The sequence below is a fragment of the Mchenga conophoros genome, linkage group LG1, assembly GCF_057382185.1.
Source record: "Mchenga conophoros isolate Kocher_MC1m ecotype Shallow Benthic linkage group LG1, M_conophoros_male_GT1.1, whole genome shotgun sequence".
Classification (NCBI taxonomy): domain Eukaryota; kingdom Metazoa; phylum Chordata; class Actinopteri; order Cichliformes; family Cichlidae; genus Mchenga; species Mchenga conophoros.
The window spans coordinates 18115494-18138597 of record NC_140526.1 but is presented as its reverse complement, the minus strand read 5'-3'; the positions used below and the strand labels follow the sequence as shown (position 1 = coordinate 18138597).

General features: G+C 41.1%; 3 protein-coding genes across 3 annotated transcripts; 1 reads left to right on the top strand and 2 right to left on the bottom strand.

The window, feature by feature from the left end:
• Positions 1 to 6434: 6434 nt before the first annotated feature.
• On the bottom strand, positions 6435 to 8738 carry LOC146583202 (protein phosphatase 1 regulatory subunit 3E). Its single transcript, XM_085268399.1, has one exon. It carries the CDS (start codon positions 8252 to 8254, stop codon positions 7331 to 7333), a length of 924 nt encoding a protein of 307 aa, XP_085124525.1. The 5' UTR covers positions 8255 to 8738; the 3' UTR covers positions 6435 to 7330.
• Positions 8739 to 8997: 259 nt separating this feature from the next.
• On the top strand, positions 8998 to 12671 carry lg1h16orf46 (linkage group 1 C16orf46 homolog). The gene is made up of 3 exons (XM_085268388.1): positions 8998 to 9145; positions 9330 to 9557; positions 10998 to 12671. Exons 2-3 carry the CDS (start codon positions 9363 to 9365, stop codon positions 11742 to 11744), a joined length of 942 nt encoding a protein of 313 aa, XP_085124514.1. The 5' UTR covers positions 8998 to 9145; positions 9330 to 9362; the 3' UTR covers positions 11745 to 12671.
• On the bottom strand, positions 12670 to 21677 carry atmin (ATM interactor). Its single transcript, XM_085268378.1, has 4 exons — positions 21223 to 21677; positions 17219 to 17344; positions 16584 to 16783; positions 12670 to 16477 (listed from the first exon to the last, which is right to left on the bottom strand). The coding sequence occupies exons 1-4, from the start codon at positions 21505 to 21507 to the stop codon at positions 14713 to 14715; spliced, it is 2376 nt and encodes a 791-aa protein (XP_085124504.1). The 5' UTR covers positions 21508 to 21677; the 3' UTR covers positions 12670 to 14712.
• Between the last annotated feature and the right edge of the window lie 1427 nt (positions 21678 to 23104).

The window sequence follows — 23104 nt, the reverse complement described above, 5'->3', positions numbered from 1 at the left end:
CCTAGTGCTCCGATTACCACGGGGACCACCGTTACCTTCACCCTCCACATCCTCTCGAGCTCTTCTCTGAGCCCTTGGTATTTCTCCAGCTTCTCGTGTTCCTTCTTCCTGATATTGCTGTCATTCGGAACCGCTACATCGATCACTACGGCCATCTTCTTCTGTTTGTCTACCACCACTATGTCCGGTTGGTTAGCCACCACCATTTTGTCCGTCTGTATCTGGAAGTCCCACAGGATCTTAGCTCGGTCATTCTCCACCACCCTTGGGGGCATCTCCCATTTTGACCTCGGGACTTCCAGGTTGTACTCAGCACAGATGTTCCTGTACACTATGCCGGCCACTTGGTTATGGCGTTCCATGTATGCCTTGCCTGCTAGCATCTTGCACCCTGCTGTTATGTGCTGGATTGTCTCTGGGGCATCTTTACACAGCCTGCACCTGGGGTCTTGCCTGGTGTGATAGACCCCAGCCTCTATGGATCTTGTGCTCAGAGCTTGTTCTTGTGCTGCCATGATTAGTGCCTCTGTGCTGTCTTTCAGTCCAGCTTTGTCCAGCCACTGGTAGGATTTCTGGATATCAGCCACCTCCTCTATCTGCCGGTGGTACATACCGTGCAGGGGCCTGTCCTTCCATGATGGTTCCTCGTCTCCCTCCTCTTTCTTGGGTTTCTGCTGCCTGAGGTATTCACTGAGCACTTGGTCAGTTGGGGCCATCTTCCCAATGTATTCTTGGATGTTCGTTGTCTCATCCTGGACTGTGGTGCTGACACTCACCAGTCCCCGGCCCCCTTCCTTCCGCTTAGCGTACAGCCTCAGGGTGCTGGATTTGGGGTGAAACCCTCCATGCATGGTAAGGAGCTTTCTTGTCTTTATGTCAGTGGCTTCTATCTCCTCCTTTGGCCAGCCTATTACCCCAGCAGGGTACCTGATCACGGGCAGGGCGTACGTGTTGATGGCCCGGATCTTGTTCTTACCATTCAGCTGACTCCTCAGGACTTGCCTGACCCTCTGCAGGTACTTGGTGGTTGCAGCTTTTCTAGCGGCCTCTTCATGGTTCCCATTCGCCTGTGGGATCCCCAGGTACTTGTAACTGTCCTCTATGTCTGCAATGTTGCCTTCTGGTAGTTCAATCCCCTCAGTTCTGACTACCTTCCCTCTCTTTGTTACCATCCGACTACACTTCTCCAGTCCGAACGACATTCCAATGTCATTGCTGTATAGCCTGGTAGTGTGGATCAGTGAATCGATGTCTCGTTCACTCTTGGCATACAGCTTGATGTCATCCATGTACAGGAGGTGGCTGACAACTGCTCCGTTCTGTAGTCGGTATCCGTAGCCAGTCTTGTTAATGATCTCACTGAGGGGGTTCAGGCCTATGCAGAACAGCAGTGGGGACAGAGCATCTCCTTGGTAGATCCCGCACTTGATGGTGACTTGTGCTATGGGCTTGGAGTTGGCCTCTAGTGTTGTACGCCACATCCCCATTGAGTTCCTGATGAAGGCTCTTAGGGTCCCATTGATCTTGTACAATTCTAGGCATTCCAGTATCCAGCTGTGGGGCATTGAGTCATAGGCCTTCTTGTAATCAATCCAGGCAGTGCACAGGTTGGTCAGTCTGGTCTTGCAGTCTCGGCTGATTGTTCTGTCTACCAGTAGCTGGTGTTTTGCGCCTCTGGTATTCTTGCCAATTCCTTTCTGTGTCCCGCTCATGTATTGACCCATGTGCCTGTTCATCTTAGCCGATATGATGCCTGACAGGAGCTTCCATGTAGTACTGAGGCAGGTTATTATATATATATATATATATATATATATATATATATATATATATATATATATATATATATATATATATATATATACATATATATATATATATATATATATATATATATATATATATATATATATGTGTGTGTGTGTGTGTGTGTGTGTGTGTGCATTTTATCTGCAAAATGTTTTGACCTGGCAGATGTGCTTGAAAAAAAAATACAGAGATAGGAGACAGAAGAATAAATATATGAATATCACTTTACAGAAAAGAAGAGATTTAATATAGCAAATTCTCTACAGCAAACTCAACATGCACTCATAAACAAATTAAGCAAATAAACTACGAAAACTGGCAACATAAAAAACCCCATAAATCCAAAACAGTGTTACTAGGCAAAAGAGACAAGAAATGTCAGGAAAATAAAGTAGGCAGGAGATTTCAAAACAACATAATGAATTTTCCACAGATTTTTCCAAGGCTCATTTTTCAAATTAATTATTCAGGTCCAGGGATCACTAAGACACGTTTATGGCTACACTGCAGCCTTGGCTGCTGCTGAGTCATCAGAGCATTTCTCTGAATTCCTAACATAAATTATTTAAACTGGACCCGGGAAACCACTTTGTGAGCATTGGTGAACTCTGTTATTAGAGCCAAAGGACAAACTTTGGAACAGGTGAAAGCTGCACAGGTGGAATAAAAGCAGAACTGGGCCCGTGGTTACAGTCTAAAATAATCCAAAAGGCCTTAGGGAGAATGTTATCAGAAGCTCATCAGAACGTCATCACAGGAATGCAGCCATTATAGAAGCAGCACTTTGTACACAGCATGAAGACCAGAACTGATTACCACTGCCTGGTAATTACACAGATCCACGCATGCTGGTGTTATTGTTTGTTTGTTTTTTCCTGCATTTTACTGTCTTCACATTCATGCCAAAAGAAATCTGTTATTACATGACTGATGACATATGATGTATCTAATGTATCTTTCAAGGAGTTAAATAAAATGCAGACAAGATAAATGTGCCGCGCTGCAATCACATCAAACGGTGAATGCGTTAATTTCCCAGTTCACCGCTTACTGCTTCTGAATATCTGAATCTCATTTCATCTGCACTCTTATTTCCCACCTATTGGAGCAAGCTGCTGAGTATGCCTATTAACAGAATTAAATTGGAGTCTCACAGCAGGTTTTCACTGACTGGCCATATGGATTCCCACTGATTGGTGGCTGAAAGTATTACTCTGATAAGCAGAACACTTCCAAAATGTCAGGAAGCCTTCAGCACTTCTTTAAGTAAGCAAAGTTTGGCTCAACTTCCTTTGACTGTTGGCCAACGCAGATCAGTCATCACTAGGAGATTAACACAAAGATTAAGCAGGATCTTGTTCTTAATCTGACACCAATCTCCCAAAACAAAGCTCATGTGTAGTATGTCTATACATAGTCACACACAAAGGTTTAACTTAGCCCTCTTGACCTTTTGTATTAGTGCTAAAATAAATACACCAGCTCTCTGATTTTACTGTCCTATGGTAGTATGATTATTTAAAATAAATAACATTGAAACAGGATTAAGGTGGGATGATTTTATTATCAGTTTATAAAGCATTTCTTCAGGTCTGGCTGTACCTTTTCCTGCTTCGAGCTGCAACCCCCTCCCTGTCGTAAACAGAATAAGGGTAGGGTGTCAGCAGCAATCAATTCAGAGGACATGTCCTCAGCCTGGTATGCAATGGCGATGGCTGCAGCCCGCTGCAGTGTGCTCCTTTATGAATGGGGAGCAACAGCAACTCCTTGAAAATTAGATGTTCAGTCGACCGACAAAACGGACACTTTGGGATTGCACACATGCACACCTCTGCAGCTGCCCTAACACTGACGGCACAGTACTCTAAATCGCAGATATCAGAGATCATGCCGGGTGGATGTGAGCTACAGGAACTCGCAGAACACTTGGTTTCCATCGAAAATGCCTTTATTAACCTTAAACAAAATGAGTTACATTAAAACCCGAACGTGAAATGAAGGTATGTTTCAGCTACACATGCGCACATGGTTACGTTCCATTGCAGAAAATACCTCGGGGTGTAGATGTTACAGCAAAAACTGGTTGCACAGGAATTACAGAAATCAAAAATATTACTGACAAGACAGCAGATCAAGGAAGAAATGTTGTAAAATGGTCATCGACAGAGGTGAGTTAGGCTTTCGATGGTGAGCAAAAGCAAAAATACGACAAACGATGGCAAACATTTTGTTCGGTAACTATTGACAAGAAAAGCTTTACAACATCACATTTCCTTCCTCTTGCTGGATTAGACTGCACTCTCTTAGTCAACTACAATCATAAGTCGCTCATATTAAAAGTTATCAAACACTAAAATATCTCATGTCGCCTCCTTCTTCACCGTCAGAGTTTACATATTTTATAGTCACTTACACTCTCCAGCTTAAACTTCTCTTACACATCTCTAAGTGAACTCATAGCTTAGTAAGATGAGAGTACACCTATACCTATATTTGTGTACACAGTGTCCAATATAGTCCTTATTTTCACGTTTTGTTTTTCTTTTACATTTTGATGCATATATTCGGGATGATCTTTAACATTTCGGGAGAAAATATCAATTTGTGACATTCCTAATTCTAACAATAGCATTTACTCAGATGTTCCTGGAGAAAAAATTGTTTGCTTTAACAGGTTTTTTTTTAAAAACACATTATTTTGATAAAACTTTACAGCACCAAAGGACAACAAGCCTGTACCATTCTAATTCATCAAGTCTGCCTTTAAAATGATTCAAAGTACACACAACATAGCAGGAAGACATTCAATATGAAACATTAACACATTTACATACATATTTATATATCAGTGAGTTATGAATTGATTATGGTGAAAATCTAAGACCACAGACCCATCTTCTTTGTAGTAGAGATGCACCAATAGCAACAGCAGTGTTGGAGATGCCAGAATAAAAATAGCATCCAGATTTGTCGTCTACAAATGACATTTTTATATTGCAAAACTAGTTCGACAGTTGCATTAACAGGGCTGTGGGATCGCCACAGTTTTCACAGTTTTTGCGACGCGAAACCAACAGGTTCAAATGTAATAGATAACAGACAAGACAATTATATTCACACAGTCTCTTGTGTCAAGCAACCCCAACACTTTATTGCTATCTAGTAAGCAAATACCGCCACATATGAGCCAAACATTAAATTCAAAAATCACAGTCTATGTTGGCAGTGATCAGTTGGCTATTGATGCATCTCTCTAAGCCCACATCAGTCACCTCAGCCTGGATAATTAATGCTTTCTGGTATTGCATTGCATGGATGCTGGAACAAAGTTTACACAGACCAAAGCAGACAATATGCAAATACCCACTGGTGTAACAGCATAATACACTAAATTCTGCTATGACAGGACATTAGATATTCACAATGTATTTAAATAAACCAATGAGAGAAATTCAGCTCTGTACGTGCTAAAGTTAAGTTGCATGATTGGAACTATCATCGCTCATCTCATCAAAACTGATCTAATATGATCAAGTAGAGCACCGTAGCCCTGACATAAATTATGTCATCTTTGGAGACAAACAATACTGATGGATTCACAGTGGAAGTGCTCCAAAAACTAAGTGGTTATAGGAATAGTCTCTGTCAACATCCAGGCGCGATGGCCTCATTAAACGGAGAACTTCCCTCTGAGGCCATGATGATGTAAACAAAGGCCAAAGTGATGTTCAGATTACAGTCTGAGCACTGGAATTAAAAGCAACATGTCTGTTGTTCCTCTAGCAGCTAAAGGCTAAACTTTACACATGCTCGCTTTGATATTATTGTACAGATTTTTAAAAGCGCGGTGGATGTTGGCATTTAACTAAAATGATTTGAACAACAGACAAGCTTCGTCAGCCACAGTGAAGGCGAGAGAGTTTGGAAGGCTGCTCGCCTCTGATCTAAGTAAAAAGACCTTAGATGTGAGACACACGTTTGTCCAGAAATGACAATAACATTTATAAAGGTGTACTGTATGATGAAAGCGAGCAGACAGTTTGCAATTTGAGAACGAAAGACAGTCAATCCGTTTACATAAAGTATAAGAAGTGTGAGGAGCAGCACTATTCTTGCACAGATGACTATCGTGTACATTTAAAGCAGCTAAAGATATTTAAACACAGCCACCTGTGTGATAGCTACTTGGACTATAGACAGACCTGCTCTGTGAAAAATATAGTTAAGCAGTGTTGTCAAGAATCTTAGATATTTTTGTTTCAAGGCTGTACATGTACAATAAGACGCTTTTCTTTAAATATATTAGTTAAAAAATAATTGTTGTGAAAATAAGATCTGTTCTTTAGCAGTCAACCTGAAGAAGAGAAGAAACAAAAAAGGTCCACAGGTAATCAGAGGTAAACTTAACCTTTCAAACAGCTACTTCAGACATTTTCCTTGTGATAAAAGCTATGCTGGAGGATTTCATTCAGATAAAACAAGAAATTATTGTAAAGAATAAAGAATAGGAGTCCTGAAAAACCTGTTCTTTATAGTTATATTTATAAAGAATTCTTAAATTCCATATATATATATATATATATATATATATATATATATATATATATATATATATATACAGAGAGAGAGAGAGAGAGAGATATTTAACATTACTTCATTGTCTTTGAACTTTGTCAAACCAGCTTATTCTTCATAATTTAAATATGCAAAACGTAAAATAATTTATGTTGAATAGGCTACAAATGTATTGCTAAGAGGCAGATTTTTGTATGGTTAAGTATGATGTCCCTGGATTGTTTTACATTGTAAATTTAATGACGTTAAACATCTAATGCATTTAACTCCATTCAAGCCCAATGAAGATAATACTGTACAACACAAATCAACAACTCCCTACATCATGGCTTAGAATAAGGCATTTAAATGGCGTGATAGTAGGAAATAATAAGTTGAATATCTAAATTAAATAACCACCTTATATCTCCATCTTTTAGGGGGGGCGGGGGGGATAAGACATGTTTACCCCAGTCTGCAGGTGATGACCAGGGGCGTATGCTACCATCAGCTAAAATGCTTTCTTTTTGCTTTTGAGTCGATGTTTGCACACATGCAAACTGACAGTTACAGCATCTTGAAATGAGTAGTGATGCCTGAAATTGGCATTACCCGGCACGTTCTCCGTGGCGCGTGTTTTTATATTACATAACGAGAACATGCCCTCCCAAAGGGCACCAAGCTGTACAGAGCCCTGACATCTGACATCAAGGCAACATATCGAACAGCATCCCACACCGGGAAGCCTATCAGGCTTAAACAGCAGGCCATTTCAACCCCCGGTGCGTCGCCACCACAGGGTCACTGTTTGAAATATCGTGGTAAAATATTTTCTCTGTCACGGAATGTATACAGCTGACAATGACGGAATAATAATAATTTGAATCTTTTGTTTTACAGGCTTATAAGGTACCCGGGGATAAATTGCGCTCAAATGGCGCAAGCGTGTCACTGCATACGTCAAAGCTCAGATAAAATGAATCCATCCGTTTTCCCATTCCCGAGGTGGAGACATCTTGAACCGGTGACGACGGACTTTGTAGTTGTTGCCGTTATTATTGTCCCAAAACTCTTGCCCGCCGACACAGTACTTAATTGCAAATTGCAATGTTCCTCCGTTGTCTGGGTATGTGGGCATAACTATCTTGAAACAGAACTTGTCGGTGTCACCGTCGCTCGAGTTAGGAACATAGGACGCCAAACTGTCCATAAAGGTTATCCAGTTGTTTAGGGAATAGCGCAAAGAGACGCTCTTTTCGAAAGCCAGATTCAACACGCGCACGAAGCCGGAGAGGCTGAATTCGTCTGCCTCCACGGTCTCCAACAGGACATTTACCTCCCTAACTTTCTGCTCGAAGCCGGGTAATGTGCCTGGGTTGGTGAACTGCAATTCCATGAACACAGACTGCGCAGGAGCCCGGGGGAATTTTGTTTCCAAGTGATGAAGGTGAAGGGGTCCCTTGGGTAATTTTGCCATTATGCGCTCAGGCACCTCGGGAACATCTGTGTCGTCGAAATGCTTCACTGAAATGAGCTCCAGGCCCAGGGAGTCCGCGAAGCGGACTTTTTTCTTAATGGTTGGGCTTCTGCTGCGGGCGATCTCTAACTTTGCTCTCTCTGTAGGTGTAGGCAAAGACGTGCACCTCCGACGCAGATTAGGGCTCTGTGGGGGCTTCAGGGAAATCTCCCTGCCCCTTGGCCTCTCATTCACCACTGCGCTCTCGATAGGCTCACAAGTGGCGTTCACCATGTCAAAATCCTCCCCATCTTCAAGCCTCGGATTTGCCGCTGCAAGACTCCCGAATAGTCCAGCTATGCAGCTGTAGTTCCTCGGCAGGCAGTTCTTTGGGGGGAGCATGACCGCGACAGGGTGCGCAGACCCCGCTTCCATAAAACGTTGGAGTCCCTGAACTGCAGAGCCGGAGTAGTCGTTATGGAGAAAAACCGGCGATGCAAGAGATGGAGCCGTCAGGTGTTAGTGTGCAACTCGAGGATAGGTGCTCTGCCTGCGTCAGAAGCTGACACTCTGCAGCCTTGGACCAATAAACCAAAGTGTTGTTGCTTTCCGCAATTAGCGCGACTCTCCTCTTGCAGATGCTTCTTTAAAAAACTAAAAACCAAAAATCCATCATAAAATAAATATGGAGAGCTGTTTGCTCAAAAAACAACAACAACAAAAAAAAAACCAAATTCCTTCCTCTTCACATCAAATATCTCCTCGTTTCCACTTGAATGTGGGGAAATTCATGCGTGTTCTCTCACAGCTGATCTCTTCCCGGGGCAGAGGTTGACGTCTCATCTACATTTACGTGCAGAGATGCGCGTTTAACTGACCAAAATGGTTTCCTTCTTCACAAGTTTTCAGCTGGTTTACTTCCCCGTTTGAACGCTGTGACATTGAAAACAAACCGCATGAAATAAATAATTTAGGTGCATCAAAAACAGTTATGTGCTTTTGTCTTCAGTCTGGTACATCCAGATATTGTGTGCATAACTAGATTATCAAGCGTTCCCGTGTAAAAAAAAGAAGCTATTGTGTTGATTTTTTTATACTTAATACAGATATAGGACAGTAATGTGTCGGTAGTAGAATGCAGCAGGAGCGCAGGAACCCCTCCCCCTTTCTCTTGACGGTACGGGCTTTTAAGTGTCACCATGACGACGGCGTTGCAGTTGGTCTCTAAAGGCATTCACCGTTTCTTCCGCTTTTGTCCTACAAAACTCTCAATCGGGAAATAAAAAAGTCGCCACCACGACAGATAGCACACAGCAGAAGTTGTTTGTGAGTAGCAACAAATATTATTCATGTATTTCTTAATTTCCTCGTTTAATAATCCAGTTTGCTTTATTTTGGTAAGCAAAATCAGCGGTAGGTTTGTTAAGTTGATCATATTTACACTAAAAGTGCTACTCAAGATGCATTTTTAAGTAATTAAGGGAATTCTGTTTTCTATGACCCTTTCGAGATCTCACCATGAGTCAAAGGACCTAACTACATCATGACCTCGCAAGAAAGGGATCGTACAGCTGTGGACAGAGCAGACGGGGAGCTGTCAGCACCGGAGAACGCAGCTGGCGAGCACGAAATAGCAGAAAGGAGACTTGTTGAAAGCCTTTTAGATACCAGCGAGGAGAACTTCTTGAATGAGAAGGAGCTAAATGAGTTCCATTGTTACTCTGGTTGGGAGGATGCTGTAAGTGATCCAATATCCTGTTACTGTACCTCTCTTAATTTGTTACCTATATGTAGTTGCAATTTTGTTTTTAAGTAAGTGTCTTCTATGTCACAGTTTGGACTCAGTGATAAATTGAACAAGTATTTAGGCGCCTTCCCTAATTCTTATTTTTTTTTTGTGTTTTTTTACACTTATGTGTTTCAGATAATCAAATTGTAATATTAGTCAATGATAACCCTAGTAAATAGAAAATGCAATTTTTAAACAATTATTAATTCATTAAGGGAAAAGGGCTATCCATTTCTATCTGCTCCAATCTATCAAAGTCATCTATCTATGAAATCTATCAAAGCCAGTCTGGAAAGAGTTGCAAAATCATTTCTAAGGCTTTGGGAGTGCAGTGAAAGACAGTGAGAGCCAGTTTCCATAAATGGAGAAAACTTGGAACAGTACTGAATCTTCCCACTAGTGACGGACTACCAAATTTACTTCCACAGCCCGTCGATGACTCATGTAGAAGGTCATAAAAGAACTCAGAACAACATCTAAAGAACTGCAGGCCTCACTTGCCAAGGTTAAGATCAGAGTTCATGATTCAACAACAACAAAGAGAGTGGGGGAAAAAAGACATCCACGAGAGAGGTCCAAGTAGAAAATCACTCCTGAACAAAAAGAATATAAAGGCTCTCCTCAAATTTGCCAGAAAACATGTCAATGATTCCCAGAAGTTTTGGGAAAATATTTTGTAGAGTGGAAAGTTCGCATTCCATTACATCTGATGTAAATCTAACACAGAGTTTTATAAAAAGAACATCATATTAGCAGTTAAACATGGTGGTGGTAATGTGACGATCTGGGTACGACGAGCTGAAACACACCAGCAAGTCCCCCTCAGAATGTTTTAAAAAAACAAAAACAAAATGAAGGTTTCATAGTGGCCTAGTGAGTCTTAAATGAGATTGGGATATGTTGACATGACCATTGATCCCTGAAAACGTTTCAGTGTGGCTGAATTAAAACAATTCTGTAAATACGACTGGATCAAAATTCCTTCACAGCGATGTGAAAGACTCATTTCCTGATGCCAAGGGTGGCACAGTCAGTTAATAGGTTTAGGAGTCAATTACTTTTTCACATAGAGTGAGGGTGATTTGGATACCTATTTTTCTTTAAAAAAAATCATCACTTAACAATTAATGACCCTTTCTGATATTAGTATTGATTATCTGAAGCATCTAAGTATGACAAATATGCAAAATGCAAAAAATATGGTCACATTTTATAATGATGGACAGAATCGGACTAAATCTTCATTCACGTATTATTAATCACATCTGTGCTTTTACTGCTTTCCTTCTATTTGCATGTTTCTTACTTGGTTCAATAAGTATTTTTACTTTGTGATTTTTAGCTTTAAACATATCCGAACTTAACAAAAAAAACTTGGTTTTGCAACAGGTTTGTGGTTGGGCCAGAGTTGTTCCCCTGAGCTGCATACTTTTGACTTCAAACACATACAAGAAACCAGAGCATAAGGAGGCTGACAATGGAACTCCTTCATCTGATGACCCAGTGCCTTCTAATGGAGACAGCTCAGCCAGCATTACAGAGCAGCACTGTGAGTCTCATGCAGGCCTGGATAATTTTAAGAAGTTTGTGTCAGTAAATCAGCACACAGGATCTTGGAGTCAAACTGCTATGGCAGCTCAACAGACAGATGCTGCAGAATGTCCTTTCCTTAAAGCCATGCAGAGAAATCCGACACATCTCTTACTGGAAGAAAAGATATACGAGAGAGGGATGGATAAAGAGACACTTTCTCAGCTTCACCATCTGTCTTCAAAATATTCTGTGCCAGAGAACAAGCCTGCTAAGCCTTGGAAACATAGTCATCGTCCCAATAACAGAGTGGTTCCCATTAAAAACTTCACATTTCTACCACCTATTAACCCACCTCACCTGATTGCCAAGGCCAGTGGTCATCTCTGTAGAGACAAGAAGACTCCAGAGAAACAAACCTCAGAGAAAAACGGTTTCCTTTTAGACAAGCAGCGTGGAACAAGGGGAACTAGAGTGGACACTGCTAGTAATTCAGATATTTCCACTTTCTCTGCAGCGCTGACCTCCAAGTACCAGACATTTTGGCAAAACCCACACAATGTTTTGATACCAAGAGGTATTAAATACAATGTCTTCCAAACCTGACTCAATGCACTGAGGACTAAAGTCTCTCACAAATGCACCCGAGCTGCCTCTTCTCTGCCTCACTTCACTTTTAAGCTGAACGAGGCATGTGAAATAAAAATCTGTCACTTGAATATTTAAGTATGCAGTAAAGGCAACATCTTTCATTATAAAGGGCATCCTGTCTGTCAGCCTCACTCATCACATACCATTAAAATACAGTTAGCTGGAAGAAGAAATTCGGCCTGGCATAATAGTGGCACTGGTGGTCGCTAATATTTTTGAATTTAAGCAGACTACAACTTGGTCAGAACTTTAACATTGCACCGCAGCTTGTTTCTCATAATATAAACTGTGGCCAAACTACTGCATCTGCTTAATACAGTTTAACTTTTATATTAGTAAACAAGGGATTGGTAATGGTTATGGATTATGGGTGGCCAAGGTTCTTTCTGAAAATGCCAAGGGTCATGTTGGTTTCCAGGGTCAACATGACTCATGACCTGTTTTCAGTCAGTTGTTATAATACTGTTTAAGCTGTGGCAATTTTGTTACCTTATTACATTTATCTGTATTGCTCTAATTCTTTTCCCTACCTACACAGATGTAAAATAAATGCACAGGCCTGGATTTAGTAGGTTTATACTGGGCAGGTTGTAACTGCATCAGAAGAAGAAAAAAGGTACAATATTATAAAGGTTTTTTGTTTTAGAAAAAACTAATGGTGCAAAATTTGTTTCGCACAACCAAATCTTAAGAGACGATGACATAATGTGTGCAATTGTAATACTGAACTCAAGATCACATGAATAAAACATGTATGACCCACTTATAACCTTTTTAAAAAAAAAACAAAAAAAAAAACAAATATTGATCATGTTTGTCCATCTTTCAGCAACTACTTTCCTATTTTTGTTTTGGGAAAAAAATAAAAATGAACACAATCAACACTTGCCAGCAGTTTATTAACAACATCTATAATGTATCTTGAACAATAATTAAAGGCAGCCATTAAGTCGACACATTTAGGCAACAGAAAAATCAAATAAATTCTGCAAAAACAAATATTTTGTGCTGGAAAAATATCTGCATGCACTCCCTACAAAGAGAAAGTAAAGCACTGTAACAGACACCAGAAAGTGACATAGCTTCTACCCATTCAAATATAGGCATTTTCCCCCATTCCACTAAACCTGCAAGGAAACAGCTCTATTGTATTAGAATTTAGGAATTAAAAGTTGGAATTACTGCTTTAAAACAAAACATGCTCAGACTTTATAGGCGTGAACCTTCCTAAAATAGAGAAATAATCCATAAACCAACTGGGAATAGTGGGAGAAAAAAAAAAAAAAAAGCATAATATGTCTGGGCACAGAGTCATTATTGTGTACATTCTTCAGTTTTAATAAACATCCATAAAGTGTAATGACATTAAACACTATTCATTTAAGATGTAATGGAATCAAAGTAATTATTTTCAATCAAATGCTGCAAAGGAATATTTTCATGTGACACAGCATAAATCTTTCCATAAACATGGAGCAGAGGCATTCTCACATTGCATGCAATCACAATAAAAACATCAATACTAAACAGATAAAACATGCAAAACAAAGACTGAAAGGATTCAGATATTTTTCATTGTTTATTCATCATGGTATTCTAGTATAAACATGACTTTGAAGCAGCAAATGATCTGTAACAGAACTCAAGTTAATACTTGGGTTAAGGCACCAACACAACAAAAATGGAAAATAAACAAGGCCTATAGCTCTGTGGTCTCATGTAGAACAGTCTATGTGGTGCCTATGAGGTAACTGAGGTCACAATATAACAAAAAAGAAAAGTGGGGGTGGAAAAAAAGTTACATTTAGTGATTTGAAAAAAATTAGTGTGGGAAATTGGGTCTAAAGTGTAAGTCCTTTAAGTTAAAAGAACAAAACAAAACACTGTGTTAATCTGTGCTAATCCTAGCTCTAATCCACTGTTTTTGTGTACGGTAACATTACTGGATCACTTCAGCAGTGTACTGCTAATGTATACACTTACATCCAGCTAATGAATAAGTTAAAGACGATGACAGCCTAGCCTGCTTACTGACTTAAGTCTTAACTAGAGGCCTTGACACAAAAAGTGTTTACAAAACATCAGACTTCACAACCACATTTTAATGCAAGGTGCGCAACACGGGACAAACATTGTTTTTTTACTTTGTGCCAGGTTATATTTCAACAACACATCTTCTGCTTTGAGCAATGCAAAGCCTTTACTTTGAAAAAAAAAAAAAATCTCACTTGTCATGTTTTCAGCTGCCTGCAATGTCAGAGTTTACAGTCTTGTTGCCACTGACAAGGTAACATTGAAGATGCAGCATTCAGATGCACATGTGCAGAATCAATATTTTATGTTGTGCTGCTTAAAGGCTTCATGCGCATTGCATACGTATGTAAACTAAACGTACAATATTGTATACTGTACAGCTGAGATGAGATTGTTTTACAGCAGTACATCTATATTTGAAAGCTGTCATACAAGGTAGCAATTTTACAAGCCTTTCATGACAGCCATATATAGGTATGTATGTCATCCCTTTTAAGTGCAGAGATAAACTTTATGTAATGTTAAATGTTTTTACAACTTCTTAAGACCAAACAGTGACCAGTCACAGTGGCTACGCACTGAAATATACAAGTAAGCTTGCATTTTAGACAAGACACGTACAATGTTACCTTATGTGCAAATAAATATGTAAACTGTCACGGGAGCTCATGGGTCATGCCCACTGGGCTAATAAAGTGCAGCAATGCTGTCAGGATAGACACCAGGAAGGGCTCTGGACATTATGCCCCCAGTGGAATGGTTGAGAACATATCTGCAGACTTCTTGCTGCTAAGACTATGGTTTGATTTGCCAGAGGACAGCATAAACCATTTCCTCTTATAGGAAGAGGCAGATATCAGAAACCTTTATTGCAAAGGCATGGGAAGCTTCAGCTGTTGGGTTTCTCAGAATGCTGAAACAGAGCACAAAGTTCTTCACATGTCTGGGTTTCCACAGAGCTGAAATGGGACTCCATGTTCCACGCCAAGTCCGCTGACAGGAAGTCATCCATGACAGTTTGGGTTTCGTTGCTGGTCAGGAACAGGTTTCCTAGGCCTTCTGCTTGGCTGGTCACAGTCTGTGTCTCTGTGCTGTTCAGCAGTCTTGCATTCTCTCCTTGAGTGACAGGAGTCTGAGCAGAGAGACTCGTGGCAAATGAAGGGAGATCTGTTTGTGTTTCTGTGTCTGATGACTCTGTGCTCATAGAAAAGCTTGAATGTCGCAAGATGCTGCTCAGGGGCATGTGGCTTCCGGCATTCAGCAGAAAATTGAGGTCAGTCTGAGTTTGAGTATCAAATAGCTCCAAGTCGCTGGCTTGGGTTCGGCTTGGTCCCTCACTTTGGTCCAGATCATCCATCAGTAGGAAGTCTGTCTGTGTCTGAATGTCTAGAGACTCCATTGGCGTGTCACCACCCAGTCCTCCCAGCTCACTCTCCTCGGTCTGTGTCTGGATGTGCACAGCATTGAGGAATTCTTCAAAATCAAAGTCGATGCCGTTATGTTGCTCTTGAACAGAGCTGAGACTTGACCCACAGCCTGCAGAAGCCTCTGTGAGCACCTGATGGCCTGACATACTGTCAGACAGGATGTTTTCCAGGTCATTTAACAAGGTCATTGTTTGGGTCTGGTTGTCTGCCATGTTGTTTGCACTCAGCTCATGCGTCTGCACCCCAAAACACATACCACCTTCTGATTTTGAGTCCTCATATATAGTGCTTCCTGCAGCACAAAGGGTGTCATCTATGTCCAAAGTTGTTTGGGTTGACACACTGAGGGAGTCATTGCCAAATAGGTCTGAGCACATGACAGCCTGGTTCTGAGCCTTCTCCTCCGATTGTGGCATGGCAAAGTATGTCTGTGTCTGCCTGGTTTTGTACGGAAGCACAGAAGAGGATGCGCAGGGAATTTGGCTCAGGCACTGGCTGTCTGTTTGAGCTCCAATAGACGATGTGGGTTTGGCTCGGGAGAAGAATGTTTGGGTTTCAACACTGACTGGCAAAAGGACTTGGGCACTGACACTGATGTCTGTTTGGGAGCAAGAAGACACAGAGGACTCGCCCACAGAGCACAAGCCTAGTCCCTCCCCAACCCCTACTCCTGTGGGCATTTTTGACAAGTACGATTTGTCTGTCTGAATGTTGGTGGAAGTGCTCCTTCCTCGCTGTGCTGCCATGCTGATGGTTGAATCCTCTGCACCTACTGGATCCAGATTGACTTGCACTCCTGTGCTAATAGGCCCCTGGCTAGAGCGGGAAGTAGGCATGCTATCCTTGAAACCCAAACTTTTAGCATCAAGTTGGGGTACCACTGCTCCTGTGGCTTGTGGAAGGAGCTGAAGGGCACTAACAGAACCTTGGCTATCTACAGCAAGCACTACAGACCTCAGAGCCCCACTTTCTGTAGATGGAAGGAGTACAGGCAAATGAGCCACCTGCATCACAGGAACACTAACCAAAGCCATCTTGGGTTTTGGTAAAAGCAACTTTTGCAGGCTCCTCCGGGAGTCTGGGATAGTAATGGTTGTATCAGGAGGGAGAGAAGTGTCTGTCTGCTCTGTGGCAGCAGGGATGATCTGGAAGGTTGAATCATTGATCTTAACCTTTTCAGAACCACTTAACAATTTTTCCATCTTTCTCTTTTTTACTGGGGGAATTCTGCAAAATAATAAATAAATTAGATAAAATGATAACAATCATAAATGCATGGAGAGAACAAAATACAGTATATGAATGAAAGTGTTGGGGTTATCCCTGTACATGCCTGTGCTCTGTTGGAATTTCATGACCCGTCCTGTAGATATGTGAGAGTAGAGCAGCCCTGCTAGCATAGGGGCAGCCACATGTACAGTGGTAGGTCTTTCCACAGTCTTCTATGTGCCTCTTTAAGTCCCACTCTGTACTGTAGCCATTGTTGCACTTGGAGCACTTATGTTTCTTTTCTGCATGCATCTTCATGAAGTGCTGAAATGAAATGAATCAAAAGCAGAAAATAGCTTTAAAATAAAAATGTCCAAATGGAATTTGAAAAGGAAAGCACATGTCCATTTACTTCTTTCTAGTGATTCACCCAGTTAAAGGTCACAGTATAATTTAGGCAAAACTAGGAAAGAAAGGCAGCTTTTCCCTGTGTTTTGCGGTGCTACAAGAATCAGAGTAGAAATGCTAAGATGGTATTTCATATTGATACATGTGTTTCACATTAGGCAGTTCTTTTTTCCTCAACCTATTGTATCAGAGGCTTTCAGTTCAGACTACAGGACACTGTATACAACTTAATCATGCAGTAAATTATTTAACACTGCTTACATTAAAAATGCAAGGTTATTTTTTAAGTTGCACAAGTGGTTCTTAAAAATAGAACAATAACTGATTACATTTCACAGAGGAAATGCTTACTTGCTTAACCAGGGAGAACTGGGAGAAAGGTCTGTTAGGGCCTCTGGGACAACCCTCAATAGGACAGCAGTAAAGCTTCTGAGAGCCCTTCATGTCCTTTCTGACCGTGGGATTGACAATACCATCCTGGGGGTGATAATGACAACAAAGTATTAACAGAGGACAAAATACAGATATATGCATTACAGATACTTGGATCAGAAATATGTGAATGTAAGACTTAAACACACATTCCCATGCTGTGTTTATCAGAATCAGAATCAGAATACTTTATTGATCCCTGGGGGAAATTATTTTTTGTTACAGTGCTCCATTTTAAACCAACATTAAGACAAGACAGACAATACGCTAACTAAGAATAGTACAATATATACACATATATACATACATACATACATAAGTCACTTATAAATAAATATTTGGAAAAGAAACATGTGTAGTTGTAGCAGCAAACAGTGTGTTAAGTGGATGCGTTGTACAGGGAGATGGCCACAGGCAGGAATGATTTCCTGTGTCGTTCAGTGGTGCTTTTCGGTAATCTCAGTCTCTCACTGAACGTGCTCCTGTGACTGACCAGCATGTCATGGAGTGGGTGGGAGGTGTTATCCAACATTGTCTTTATCTTGGACAGCATCCGCCTCTCCGACACCACCTTGAGGGAGTCCAGCTCCATCCCCACAACATTGCTGGCCTTACGGATCAGTTTATTAAGTCTGTTGGCATCTGCGACCCTCAGCCTGCTCCCCCAGCATGCAACAGCATAGAGGATCGCACTGGCCACCACAGACTCATAGAAAATCCTGAGCATTTTCTGGCAGATGTTGAAGGACCTCAGTCGCCTCAAAAAATAGAGACGACTCTGGCCCTTCCTATAAAGTGCTGTGGTGTTTTTAGCCCAGTCCAGTTTATTGTCAATGTGTACTCCAAGGTATTTATAGTCCTCCACAATGTCAACACTGACCCCCTGGATTGAAACAGGGGTCAAGTGTTTCCTGGTCTTCCTGAAGTCCACGATCAGTTCCTTGGTCTTTGCCACGTTGAGCTGCAGATGATTCTGCTCACACCACGTGACAAAGGAGTCGACCACAGCCCGGTACTCTGTCTCATCATCCCTGCTGATGCATCCAACCACCGCAGAGTCATCAGAAAACTTCTGAAGATGGCAGGTCTCTGTGCAGTGGCTGAAGTCTGTGGTGTAGAGGGTGAAGAGGAAGGGGGAGAGGACAGTCCCCTGTGGTGCCCCTGTGTTGCTAATCACCTTGTCAGACACACACTGTGGGAGACGTACATATTGTGGTCTTCCTGTCAGGTAATCAACAATCCAGGACACCAGAGAAGCATCCACCTGCATCGCTGCTAACTTATCACCCAGGAGGGTCGGCCTGATGGTGTTGAAAGCACTGGAAAAGTCAAAAAACATGACCCTCACAGTGCTCGCCGGCTGGTCCAGATGGGTGTAGACACGATTGAGCAGGTAGATGATGGCGTCCTCTGTTCCGAGACGAGGCTGATAAGCGAACTGAAGGGGATCCAGATGTGGTCTTACTATGGGTCGCAGCTGGTCCAGGATGAGCCTTTCCAGGGTCTTCATGATGTGGGAGGTCAGTGCCACGGGCCTGTAATCCTGGGGGCCACTGGGACGAGGCGTCTTTGGTACAGGGACGAGGCATGATGTCTTCCACATCACCGGGACCCTCTGCAGACTCAGACTCAGCATAAACAGTTTATGAAAGACTCCACACAGCTGGGGGGCACAGGCCTTGAGGACAAGGGGACTCACTCCGTCTGGTCCAGCAGACTTGCCTGAGTGAAGTCTCCTCATTTGCATCTCAACCTGGTATTGAGTGAAGGTGATGGGTGGGGGAGGGGTGTCAGGAATCTCACAGGAGGCAACATGTGAAGAGAGAGGCTGGCACAATGGTGTGGCTCTGGATTCCAGGCTGACTGCAGGTGAGGTTGTGGGGGTGGGAGCAGACACTGTGGTGTCGAATCTATTGAAAAACAGATTCAACTTATCGGCTCTATTCTCACCTCCCTCAGCTCCCCTGCTGTTGGTTGGCCTGAATCCAGTGATGTTTATATTTAAGAAACTCAAATTACAATATAATTGCTAATGATATAAAGGTTGATTTCCCCCCAATATTGTCGGGTCTTTACCTTACTATAAGCACCATGGGATGACTGTTGTACATACAATTGTCTCTGATTTATAGTATTGAAGAGATTCATGTGCTTGTGCTGTGGAAAAGATAAAGCTAACAAACACTGTCTGCTTCGTGATAAGAATATAACTAAAAAGCCAAATTTTGTAGACAGCAAATCCAAATTTTGTGCTTCTCTGAAACGTCATCATATGGTCGTAGGCTGAAGCCTGAGTCATGTCACGACTCTGTGATTGGCTGTAGCTCAGAAGAGAAAACAAGCAGATTTACTGTCTGTCCTATGGCTAGCTTATATCAATTATAAAGTCAAATCTTCTCTCCAACAGACTAGCCAATACAGTGGTAAATCAAAGTAATAGTCTCTAAACTGTTCTTTCTGCTAAGGGAAGTGATATGGTTTGAAAGGCAAGCTAATTCTGGATTAGAATGGGAATAGTCTCATGAGTTTTATGGACTGACCTGACTGCACACAGTCAATAAATTTATATCTATATATATCTATATCTATATATATCTATATCTATATCTATATATATAATTTTTTTTATTTTTAAGTCTTCATAGGGAAACAATATAAACAGTGATGAAACAGCTGTGGAGCGATGCAGTGACGTTATGGTGCTGTTAAATATAAACAGATATAGCCCAACTCTAGCTCCATCAACTATGCAGAAGCACTGAGTGAGCAACTGTGGCATTTTATGCACTTTATCATTATGTCAACCATAATATCATTACGGCTGCTGACAGAAGTTTCACATAGCTGTGGATTAAAAGTAACACAGGCAAGCTGTGCTGCCTTCTTGTTGCTCGCTTTCTTTTCTTTCCTTTGTGCCTCTTACAGGCACTCTCTGAGGAAAGTGTGAATGCACCATGAAAACCCAACACAGTGACCAATATAACTCTTTATTCATGGACTGCAACGAACATGGACCAAACACAGTTCACCCAGCTTTACGGCAGCTTTTAAGGTTTTGGTGTAAAAACTGAATTACATTTAGAAACTGATTGCTTAACTTTAAACTACTCCTGACTGCAACTCAGATTTAAATAGTAAAACTTGTGGTTTCTTTAGGCCTTTAAACGCTCTCCTTGCTGGGCCAGCATGGATTACTTCTAGGAGCTAATTCAAATTCTAACATTCACCTATTTTAAACAAAGAGCTTAGTCTATTGCAGGACAAAGGCAGTCTTTCCCAGCAAGGAACTTCATTCATTGGGAGACAGTGAATTATTGCGTCCCACGAAGTGCCCAGTCCAGTGAGGACAGAGGAACTAGGAGTTAGTACAGCTGAGGCGGTTTAAACATTTAGACCAAAGTCTAAGTATTGTGTTCGTGATAGACAGCACGTTGTTTGTGCGGTCGTATTCCTGAGAGACCGTAACCATACAACGACAAATAGATTTCTAGCTTTGCACACACACAGCCAATTTAGATACTCCCAAATTCCCTGCCCTAGATTAACAACTCGCTAAAAACTAATATTTAATATTAAAGGGGTATATCTGTATATTATTAATGCAATAAGCACCGAATTTCTCTTGACAAATGCAATAATTGATAACATAAGCGGCTAGGTGCAGTATAGCTAACTCGCTAATAGTAAACAGTCACCAATTAAATAACAGTCAAGAAGAAACTTAGTTAACTTTTACCAAAGCTCGACTATGTTGTCCCAGCGTTATTGGCAACACATTACTACGACCATACGTGCTAGCTAATTCGAAGTTATGGATGACTTGCGTTTTTTTTTTTTAATGATAGTTTTCTCTCAACCGAATTAGCCAAGTTAGCATCGCAGTTGAGTTCACATCGGAATAACCTGATTTAGAAATTAGTTACCTTTATTCTGTGCGACTTAACCAGATGCATGTTCAACGCAGGTGTGTTGGGGAGAATCTTGCCACATCCTTCCACGGTGCATAGGATGTTCGTCCTCACTTCTTTGGTCAGCTCCACGATGGTGGGTTTTATCATTTCCCGAGACTGCGGCAGAGGTTCTTCGTTACAGTTTAGACTGCCGGCATTAGCGTTATCACTGTTACTCGCCTTGCCCGTTGAAGAGGCAGCCATGTTTCTGTGTTGACAGTGCATTCCGTGTTTGGCAGAGAGCCCCAGCAGCAGCATTGTATGAAAGGATCATTCCGTCCCTCAACGCTGCCTGTAAGGCTGCATTGCCACCTTTCCACTCTCCTGTTCGGGCTTACGTCACATCCTAGATAACATTCGCATTTCCGTTTTGCAGAATAATGTGATTTTTAACATATACGGATGGACGAATAATTAGACTTCGAGTGCGTATAGCGCGGACTCTAACCCGGTTCAGCATCACTAATGACAAGTTCTAGATTTTTTGTTTTGTTTTGGATTTTTTTTAATGAATGCGACCCACCTAATTGAAAACTGAATATTTCATTTTTTTTTCTATATTTTATTCCTGCAACTATTTTTGATGAATGATCCCATTTCATTCTCCCACAAAAGGAGAAATTATGTAATTAATTTAGGTGAAAATCGGGTTAAGATTGCACTAAATGTGAAAATCAGTAAAAAAAAAAAAAAAAAAAAAAAGTGCATCACCTGCAAACTTCACAACAATATGATAGACCTTTGGAGACATAAGCCAAAGATTTCAGCCAATTCTGCTCCACTCATGTTGATAAAACCTATGATTTTAATACATATATTCATAGGGTTAGGGTCACATGACTTCACAGTGACACAAAAAGATTAATATACTATACTATATATTTCCATATTAACAGTGCTGACATCAGCATAATACATAGAAACCGCTGATGTCATCAGGATGAGATAAACACACATAATCTGGAAAAACTGCACACATAATCATATTGTAATAAAAACATCATAGAACAGCAAAGTCCTTTGGCGGGACTTGTGCTCTCTGTTTGTATGTCACTAATGTTTGGAGACATGTTCTGCAAATCTTCCGACTCATTACTCGCCTCGACTACAAAACACTCGAAAGAATACCGTTTATCAAATCAGAGCTTTCACTTTGTCCTCTCAAAACGTTTAGATTCAGTGTCTGGGTTTGTCATCACATCAGACCCTATCTGATGTAAACCTCTGTTTACATCAGATGGGGTCCAGTATCTTTCAAATTTCACATATCTCCCAAACTCCCCCAGTCTAAGTTTATTAGTTAACATATGAAGAGGCTACTATGGTTGGTAAAGACAGATCTATTTAACTAATACACACCTTTTGTTGGAGCTATTTGTTCTTTATTTGTTCTTTATTTTTTTGAAAGTTAAAGTTTGTTGTTAGTTTACTTATATTTTGGGGTTTATTTGTCGGTTAATATTTTGTTTTAAATGATTTGTTTGTTTGTTGTTATTTTGTTAAATTAGTTAGTAAGAGCTGTAGGGCCATTTTGTTTCTATAAATAAAGAGACTGGTATAGGACCAGCATGCATTGGGGTGGGCTTATGGTTTTTTACCAGAGCAGGAGAAGCAGCAGGAAGGATCTTGTTATTGCTTGCCAAGATGGATAAATAAACCAAAACTCTCAACTAAAATGTTTGGACAATGGACTTCATTTGCCTGCGTACGAAATATTACCTCAATGCAGCAGTGGCTTGTGGACTTTAAGTTGTGGGACGTTTGATCTTTTAAAAGTAAAGGAATTGCCACTACACCTTTCACTTGTGTAAATCACATATTTACAAGCCCCCCCCCCCCCTTTTTTTTTTTTTTT

Excerpts from the sequence above, each read along its gene's own strand:
- LOC146583202 (XM_085268399.1), bottom strand. The coding sequence starts at position 8,254 with ATGGAAGCGGGGTCTGCGCACCCTGTCGCGGTCATGCTCCCCCCAAAG.
- lg1h16orf46 (XM_085268388.1), top strand. The coding sequence starts at position 9,363 with ATGACCTCGCAAGAAAGGGATCGTACAGCTGTGGACAGAGCAGACGGG. Across the intron at positions 9,558-10,997 it reads ACTCTGGTTGGGAGGATGCT|GTTTGTGGTTGGGCCAGAGT; the intron begins GTAAGTGATCCA and ends GTTTTGCAACAG.
- atmin (XM_085268378.1), bottom strand. The coding sequence starts at position 21,507 with ATGCTGCTGCTGGGGCTCTCTGCCAAACACGGAATGCACTGTCAACAC. Across the intron at positions 17,345-21,222 it reads TTAAGTCGCACAGAATAAAG|GATGGTATTGTCAATCCCAC; the intron begins GTAACTAATTTC and ends TATCACCCCCAG. Across the intron at positions 16,784-17,218 it reads AGTTCTCCCTGGTTAAGCAA|CACTTCATGAAGATGCATGC; the intron begins GTAAGCATTTCC and ends ATTTCATTTCAG.